At 40.7% G+C, this 9757-nt stretch overlaps 1 protein-coding gene across 1 annotated transcript in view; it reads left to right on the top strand.

Annotated features, from left to right (window-relative positions):
- The window catches only part of LOC126397150 (ephrin type-B receptor 1-like), a 121082-nt gene extending 113660 nt beyond the window's left edge, over positions 1 to 7422 (top strand). Inside the window, exon 20 of the mRNA XM_050055694.1 lies at positions 1450 to 7422. Within this exon, the coding sequence (XP_049911651.1) occupies positions 1450 to 1561 (112 nt within the window). The 3' untranslated portion in view covers positions 1562 to 7422. The remainder of the gene's footprint in view (positions 1 to 1449) is intronic.
- The last annotated feature ends 2335 nt before the right edge of the window (positions 7423 to 9757 follow it).

Genomic DNA, 9757 nt, shown 5'->3' with positions numbered 1-9757 from the left:
CCCCCCCCCCCCCCCCCCCCCAAGCAGAGCAATGCACCATGTCACACTCCAAAAACTGCTCAGGAATTGCCTGAGGAACGTGACAAAGACCTCAAGGTGTCGACCTGGCCTCCAAATCTCCCAGACACCAATCTCACTGAGCGTCTTGGGACATGCTGGTACCCCACCTCGCAACTGACAGGCCAATGCCCCTGTGCCAGACACCACAGGACACCCTGCAGAGGTCATGCATCCATGCCTTGACATGTCAGGCACAAGTCTGATCCAGGGAGGCCCCACCGTGGATTGGGGGTACTTCTGGGGTACCAGTACATCCCATGTATGCTCAATCTGATTGGGGTCTTGGGAATTTGGAGGCCAGGTTGATGCCTTTTGCTCTTTCTCACAATCCTCGGCCATTCCTGAGCAGTTTCTGCAGTGTAGCATGGTGCATTCTCCTGCTTGGGGGCCCCTGCCATCAGGGAGTGCTGCTGCCAGGAGAGATACCTGATCTCCAGAGGTGTTCAGGTTGGTGAAGCACGTCAAGTGGCATCCACATGAATTTCTGGACCAAAAGTTCCCCAGGAGAACATTGCGTTGTAACAAGATGATCAATGTTACTCACTTCACCCGACAGTGGTTCAAATTTTTTTGGCTGATCGGTGTATGTATACTGTAGGTTACGCCATATTTTCTTCACTGCTTCTTGGTGAAACAACCTTCTAGGCTTTTGATGGATGCAGAAAAATATGCAGAAAATGGAACCTGCTCCAAAAACTTAAATGACAGACCAAACTTTCGGAGTCAGTGTGCAAACGTGATTGACACAACCTGAGGTCGCCTTTATTTTCAGACATTTCAGACACAGTTCTAACAGCTCTACACTTTCAGGACAACCTCTGGGTCGCAACAGTGTTATCAGCAGTAACTGTCATATAAGCACAGTGTGGAGCAGCGGCGATTAGCTAGCCTGTGGGATACACTTACAGGGACTTGCATGCACTAACATACACACACTACCAAAAGGACTTTATTCTCTGTTCAGGATGCCATTACTCCACTATATCTTTCCATAGGAGATAGTTGTTTGTTGCTGTATTAATGCTCTGAATGCTGTATACAGCTCTTGAAAAGCAGTTTACCCACGAAATTACAAAAAAGTTATAAAGCTGAGAAGGAATTATGGGAAATCTGTACTTTCCTCTCCAAAAATGATTAGCAAAACCTGGGCTACTACTTTGTCATTATTTAATCAAACCAGTCAAAAACAGCCCTTACCCATATATGCTGCGTGTTCTTGCTGTGCTAATTTAGAGCCTTTTGTGATTCCAATTCAAGCACCCCTCATGTGAATTTATTGATGTTAAAAACCTGCATATGCCCCGTTTCAAAGTAGCCGTGGTAATATGAGATTCCTCTGACGAAGATAATGAGACCTCCTGCGTGTTCTCTCTTTCTGTGTTTTTCCAGAGATCTTCAGAGGATTGGAGTGTCTTTAGCTGGACACCAGAAGAAAATCCTGACCAGTGTTCAGTCGATGAGGCACAACATTGACGACCAGTCTCCTACTGAATCTGTGTAACCTCACAGGGGAGTGACACAGTGTGAAATATTTGACAAGTGTACAGTCTGAATGAGCAGGCTGTCATCTTTACACGTCTGTTTTACCCTCATACACTTCAGTTCGCCGCTCTAGGAGATCCAAACCACTTTACATGTTTTTAATACTCGCTGTGGCCATTTGTGTGTCTGTGTGGCCTCAGCAGTCACCGGGTCCCTCCTTCAGTCATTGGACAGACTTCTTTCACACCATTTAGCAAATTGATTGAAAGTAAATGGCCTCTTGGAGGGAATTCATCGTAAGAGGAAAAACAAGGCAGACATGATTTGTGACTGCAAAACAAGAAAAATAGTGTCTGGACTTTTCTATTTGACTATAACGGGTACAATCACAACCCCCCACCCCCTCTCCCCTGAAATCTGCCTGCAAGATAACTTCCATCATTGAAATCCACAAACCAGTTTTTACCAGTTTGACTATTTGAGTCAAGGACGACATGGCCTGGTTTTTATGTAAGGATAAATCACACAAACATGCTACTGTGGAGAGGAAACCAACCGACCAGACATTTATATGAAGGAAACTGGACTAAAAGCCTGACTAAAGGTCTGTCAAACAGTGTCCCTGGGAACCCATCACAGGCTGTTATCTCCAGTATGTTTTGTTGAGACTACTTGAGTGTGTTGGTGAAAATTGCTACCATTTGGATCCAGACAAGAGCCAACAGTTTAATGGGACTTTGTGAATCCATCTTCATATTGAAGAGTCTGTACATAGTATGATATGGGATGTTTTATTTCCTATTTGCTCATTTGCTTTCACTTTTGCCAACAGCATCGAAAAATTAATTGTCACTGGAGTATTTTGTGAGCTCTCTATGATTATCTTCCTCTGCCTGACTCATCACTGGAGCAGACTTTAAAGTGCTGTGGACTACAGACCCAAACAAAATGGAAGAAAAGGTTTCATAATTCTATTTTTTTTGTACTTTCCATGCAGCCATGAAAAGATATACTCTTTCAAGCAGAGAGCTGGCAAAGCCTGGCCTACTTAAAATACTTAATTCAGAGGTTACTCATAATGGATGATGTTTTACAATCAGCACGTATGCCCTCTGAGTAAAGGCAATTACCGAGTAGAAAACTGAGACAAAATCAGATAAAGAAATATTAAACCATTGCAGTGTAATAAGTATTTTTCTTTTCAAGCTGGGAAGCAGCTGCAGACTTGAAAGTATAGAAGAAGAGGACAAAACAGCATAGGAGACTGTAGATATGGAGTCATTACCAGCTGCTGAGACGCACCTGTTGTGAACACACAGCAGTGGCCAGAGAATCTCAAAAGGCAGAGAAGGTATTCTCATCCAACGTTCTTGTGATTTGGCTGCAAATCCTAAAGCTGACTGCCAGTCAGGCATTAATATAACGCATGAACAAAGCAGAAATCCAATGCTCATGTACTGTCCACGCATGAAACAAATCTCATTTCTGTCAAAACTGTATGGCTGCCATCCAGATGGTAATCATCACTCTACAGCAGGCAGGCAGGCAGGCAGGCAGGCAGGCAGGCAGGGGCCTTTGTATCAATTCATTTTTATTCACTGGCTGCCGGACATGTCATTGTTGTCTGTTTTGACAGCCACATTTCCTCCCTATTGACATCAGTGATTAATACTGTTGTGTCAGTTTGCAGATGAGATGACATAAAGTGACCTATCCACGTTCACATCTGTGGACAGCAACCTTTTCAGTGTCAGGCGTTACGCAACACTGATTTACAAGCAACAAAGACTGATTCCTCAGACACGTCAGAGAAGAGATCTAACAAGAAGAGATAGTAAAAATACCAAATGCTGGAGGGGTCAAGAAGGAAATTGCCGGCATATTTATCATGTTTTGGTGCGGGAATGTGATGTCTGACTCACTAGTCCTCACAAAATGTGATATCAAGAAGGCCTGATCTCACTCTGGGGCACACTGGTGGATCCATTTTATCTCAGCGCTGAGCAGATTACCAGCTGTGAAACAACAGCATGCCTCGCTCTGCCTTTAGCCCAAACCTCTGGTCATGCGTGTGCCCCCACATCCCGAGGATTACCAGTCTGCAGCGCTGATTGGATGTTGAGATTTTATTTGTCATCCCCTTCGAGCCGTGCTCACAATGACAGAAGTGACAGTGTTTAGTCGTTCGCTTTCAACACGTTTTACTGCTGACATGTCCTACAGGACGATGTGTTTGTGTTTGTCTCGCACCGCTGCTCTCCACTGCTGGGACGGCCCAAACTCTTTCATTTATGAACGTTGTGACATTGAGAGGTCCGCGACCATTTCTAAACCTCCAAACATTCCCACTTTTTTGGCAAAAGTCTGCTCCGCCGGCACGAACCGGAATTGCATTTGTTGCCTGGCAACGATAGCTTATTGAACATTTTATCAGGAAGTATTGAGATCAACTGGGAGTGTGTCAGTGGTTCAGAGGCATAATTCGTTGTAAATAGATGCCTGTGGAAAAACAGTTTGAGCGCTGACTCTGGGGTTTAACAATGAGTGAGCCGATGAGTGCGCCTAAAAGCTCATATTGAACGGTATCTAAAAAATATGTCATGCAGAAGAATCGAAAGCTGTCAGCACAGACAGGCTTCTTAATACATTATGTAACATGTAGCTAAGTGTGATGTGTCTATCCTTTTTTTTTCTTTCTTCCAGTTAACAAGGTTAGTTGTGAGCTTTCAGAGGCATTTCACATGTTTCTGTGTCAGTGTTTGTGAAAAGACAATGAAGGCATAAATGATCTACAGCACGTCTTGTATTAATACTGCGACATGTCTTGGTTTGAGCACAAATACACAGCACAGAGAGGATAACTCAGGAACACAACAGATGTGAGTTTTGTCCACATTCCTGCATAATATGGGATGGTTTATTGGTAAACCGTGCACTATATAGAGCGATTATTACAAGATGAAGTGCTTAAGAGTTCATGGAGAAAACTGTTTGATGTTAGTTTTCTGAAGTGCTTATTAAAAGTTAAATCCACTCTAAATCCAGCCCCTAAAAGAGACGAACACATCACTAAATCCTTTGAGAGTTTTCTATTTGTGTATGTGAACAAGACTCTTATACAAAAAAAAACAGAGAGACACACTTTTAGGTGATGAACAGTAGCCAGAATTAATACGCTTTCTGATTATATCAGTGCTGAATGTCTGGGTACCTTCTAGTTCAAGGCTAAGTTGCATTTTTAATCCTTTTCATTGAAAGTAGGGAGCTTTGACATCAGGCTTTTTTAATGTTTCTCTTTTTTCCAAAGGCTCTTATGTTGAAAACTGCAAACCGCCAAGCTTCTAATAAAAGAGCAACCACAGAAATTACAATACTTGACTATTCCACACACATAAACAGTTTTTTTATCATCTAAAGTAAACCCAACTTTTGTTGGTTAACTATGTTAATGTGATCAGTGGAAACATCTGCCAGTCACTGTATTAAAGATTCAGTGTTTCCCTAAGACATGAGCTGTGTCCCAATTCCATACTACGATTCCAGTGGATTTAAAATGGATGATGGTGTGTCTGCTTTCGCCCACTGTACAAAATGAAGCCAAAATATTTCCGCCATCTTGCGCTGGTCACGTCATTTGAAACCAGAGACCATGCAGAAGTGATCTCTGTGGTATTGAGTTCCTGCAGTCCGACCAATCACAAGCAGCTCCATTGATTGCAAGCACTGGATTAGCACATACAGCCGTCAATCATGACAACACAGCAACATTTTATAGCATCAAATAGCTAATTAAAACCAAACTTATTAGAAAATAGAACACTTGAACACATCAACGTGATAAGAAGTACCTAAAATAACAAAATGAAACTGTCTTTGGTACTTTGATCGATTAGTTTGGCCTATATCCGATCCGCTAACATGGGATGGGTGGGGTTTATGACCTGTACGGCTTGTACTGCAGCCAGCCACCAGGGGGAGATCAAACAGTTTTGGCTTCACTTTTGGGGAGCTGTCATGTCGTCCATCTTTATTTTACAGTCTGTGGTTTTTCCCATCCTTTATTCATATTTCAAATTTTTCTTTAAACAATATTCGAAATGTTTCTAATGCATGAAGTGACTTAGTGTAAACGGCCCCTCTTGTCTGTGGGAAAAATGAATGGGACTTTTACTTGCATCACCAGGGGCTGCTGCCACTCTATATAGTATGATTTGGGACACAGCTACTATTTTAAAGTGGATTCCCCCTCTAAAGAAAAGACCCAGCCACAAATATCCCTTAAGGTTTCTCTTTTTGTTGGATATTTTACTTACTTTTGTAATGTGTTTCATGATACTTTAGTGTTGCGAAAACATGCTGCTCTGAGAAAAGGTTGGCATATATCTGTGACCACAGTCTCTTCTTTGTAAAAACCCAACATTTTGCAGCTGCAGTGCATTCCGGTCTGCCGGGACTATTGTCAATAGGGACGGCTGTGATGAATTTGTCAGTGTTGAATGGCGGTTCAAATGACTGTGGCAGACAAAAGCCCTCACTGTCTTGACTCTGAGGGACTGACACCAAAACCTGACATTTACTGCAGATGCTTCAGATAGAGAACTCCGTTCAGTCTTCACTGTAACTGTGCTGGATATATATCAACATGATAGCATGTTGTGTTCGGCCAACTAACCACTGAGACAGGAAAAAATTCACTAAAATGCAAGAAAAAGGCCCAGAATTGCAAGGTGTGTCACAAGAAAGACCTCCGAGTGCTTTAGGGTGGGTTTATCTTTTAATTGCAGTTATTTTTTCTCGAGGCTGGATCGACTCGGCTGCTTCTCTCCTCTCCTGTTGCTTTGGTGTAATGGTTACTGTAGGTGAGGCTGAAGATGAGAGGGAAAAAGTGAAAGGGAATAGGTAATAGAAGGGGCAAGAGGAGAAGGGAAGTATAACAGATGAAGCGAGAGAAATGAGGGGGGGGGCGTGAGAGGCAAAGCTCGACACTCGCGTTTGAATAAAAATGAGGCTGGGTGTGGAGAGATTACTTTTTCTCTTTTTCTCTCCCTCTCTCTCCCTGCTCTACTCGGCTGTCCTCTTTCTTCTCCTAATGCCCACAACCTCCCTGTACAACTCACTCTGCTTCCAGTCTGCATCTCCACTGACTAACAGTTTAAAGGCAAGTGAGTTCAGCTCTCAATTTATTCTTAGATGCACTATTTTCACAAACATTTTAACTTGTATCTCTTGATGATGTTTTGGCAATGATCACTTTCACGCAAAAAACCCTGAAATGTGTTGTTGTGGGTTTTCAGGGGAGTATTTATCCCAAACTGTCAAAGTAAAAGGTCGTCTCTACCCAGAAATGAAGGGTTTGTTTTCTCATTTTAGCCTTTGGTCCATGTGTCCAGTCATTCACAGTATTTTATCAAACTAACCTGAACTAAAACAGTCTGGCTGTAACACTTCTGGACATGCAGAAAAGTTAGTTTTTCTCTTTTCTCAATTATTTATTTGTTTAATTTATTTCCTTTCCTATTGCTTGCCATACTTTTCAGTATGTATTTAATGTGTATTGGTTGCTCTTAAAAAAAAAAGAAAAACAGCTCAGTAATCAGCTGTAGTCTGCCTTTCTCTGTTTACCTACGATACTGTTAGGTGTTCCTGCTCATATAGTCAGAGCATCCCACTGTTATGTATTATAATGCTGTAATATAATGTGAGTATGCGCACGCCCATGCATCTTTGTGTGTGTGTGTGTGTGTGTGTGTGTGTGTGCGCGTGTGTGTGTAATATAATGTGTGTGTGCTGTTCGGTGTGCAGTAAAATGTTTGTACATTGTGCGTGTGTGAGTTTGTAGCTGTTAACTTTCTGAGTCTTACATTTACAATGCACTGTTTGTCAATAAAGAAGACAAATCAATCAAGTCGATCGGCTTTGGTAATCAGTTGATGAGCAGGTAAGCTCAAGATGAAGGGTATTCTATACATTATGAAGGATTCGGCCCAGCTGCAGAAAATGTTCACATTATTTGACTAGAAAAATATATGCATTTTCACATCAGTAGACCTTATTGATTACATTACATTATAATAATTTGGAATGAAGGGTTTGAATTATTGCATGTGATTATTATCAAATTCTAGGCTAGCAAGAGTAATGCAACAGCAACAAATAAATAAGCCTGTAGGGGGGTCTGGGGGCTTGTTCCCCCAGGAGAAAATGTTGTATATATTTGATTTAAAGGCATCAATCTGGTGAATTCTGAGGGCCAAGTTTTGATGGCAGAATATGCCTAGATTTCAACATCTTTGTGCTTTTAATGTGTGAAAAATGTTCTGTTTTTACTGATAAACACAATAGTGGTATGTTATGGTGAAGGGTTACACTTAAAATATGGCTAAGGATTAGTGGTTAAACATTTCACTAATCAAAAGAGAAATGACTAACATACTGATCTGCCTCTGGAGGGCCCGTGTTTCCCCTATATGCAACTATATGCCACCGCTGCTGATTTTTTTTTTTTTTTTTTTTCGTCTTAGCTCTTTAGAAACTACCGTTATATTAGCCTATTTGGTGCTTCAGACGTTCATATCCGGGCCTATAGAACAGGTCTATACCTTGTCCTTTTATTAAACAAACTAAATAGCCTTATGTTATTTATCTTATTTGCACCAGGGCATGTCATTTCTGTCTCTACATGGTCGCACGTTTACAATTGTCCTCTGCCCTCTGTATCGCGTTTCGAGTTTCGCCCCGATGCCCAGACACACACACACACACACACACACACACACACACAGGTGAGCACACTAGAGCGCAGTTACAGCTAACAAGCCAACAAACAAGCTTACATGGCAGACTATCAGTTTCCACATAGACATGTGAGACCTAAAATACATATTATGGGACAACATGAATAGCATGTCCAGTATGCTGTCATATTTGACGTGCATCATAAAACCTGTGTGTACTGTTCAGTCTAGTTTGCCTAATTTTACAAGCTTTAGAAATAAAACCAGCCCCACCATCTAATTTCTCATTTTCATCAACCCCAAATGATTCAGGAATTTTGTCCTGCATTTTTACAAAGGTGCACAACAAAAAGTTTAAAAGTGCACTCAGTGTCCACTGCTGTGTCCTGCAAAACCCACCCATCCAGGTCTTTAGAAAGTCATATCTATTATACAGACACATCCACAGTATCTAAGTTACCCCAATCAGATAACGCACTGCACATTACTTTGTTTATAACTGACATAATAAAGGTATTTGTATTTCTTCATGCATGGCACATAACATTAAGAATATGAAATTACTAATTTGGTTTAAAAACAAAACTTTATGCTCATTTTCTTGTTTTGTCACATTAATCACTACTTCAATACTGTTTAGAAAAGGCAAAAAATGGTTGTTTTTGCAATATTAATTATTATTATTAGCATTATTATTCCACATTGACAGTGGGGTCTGTTGGACCCCAAACAATGAGAAAATAATGTTTAAGAAATGACATCAGGTATTGAGGATGACAGTAAATAAAAAAATAAAAAATATGTGGCATGAGTCATATCATTATTATTATCATTATTATTATTATTATTATCATTATTCAATATTCTTAGCTTGATGTTCACTACCTGAGACAACATTATAGCCTTTACCTGACACACTGTACAATAAATTCCTTAGATTAGATTATAGAAGACAACCGCATTCTGAAAAGTAATAAAAAAGGTAATGAAACTCTATAATGACTTCCACTTTTATGCCAGCAGACTAAATTCATCATTCATGGGAGTGAGACTCAGTTTTTTAAATGTGTGAGTGACTCATGTTTTTAACTGTAACTCTTTGTTGATGAATGGCAAAGTTTACAACCAGACTTTGAATGATACAGTGCCATTTTCCTCACAGCATTATAGAGGCATTTAACACAGCTGAGCTGACAAAAAATTTACAAAAGCTCAAAAACCCACGAGGCGGGCTAAATTGAATCACATTTAAAGCTAGATTCACTAATAAAAGAAACCCATTACCTGACAGCCTGTGGAGTCTGCTGCAGTGTATTACTCACAGCAGTGAGAGCCCCATCAATTCATATGAAACTGATTAACAGCACAGGAACTATTGCAAATTGTTAATGAGTGCCATGAATACACGTTAGGAGTGTAATTGACATAAAGCCGTTAACTGTAGCTAAGTGACAGGGAATGAAATTTGATTACAATAAAAT

This window comes from Epinephelus moara, chromosome 10 (genome assembly GCF_006386435.1).
Source record: "Epinephelus moara isolate mb chromosome 10, YSFRI_EMoa_1.0, whole genome shotgun sequence".
Lineage (NCBI taxonomy): Eukaryota > Metazoa > Chordata > Actinopteri > Perciformes > Serranidae > Epinephelus > Epinephelus moara.
The sequence above is the reverse complement of the archived record's forward strand: the minus strand, read 5'-3'. Positions and strand labels throughout refer to the sequence as shown.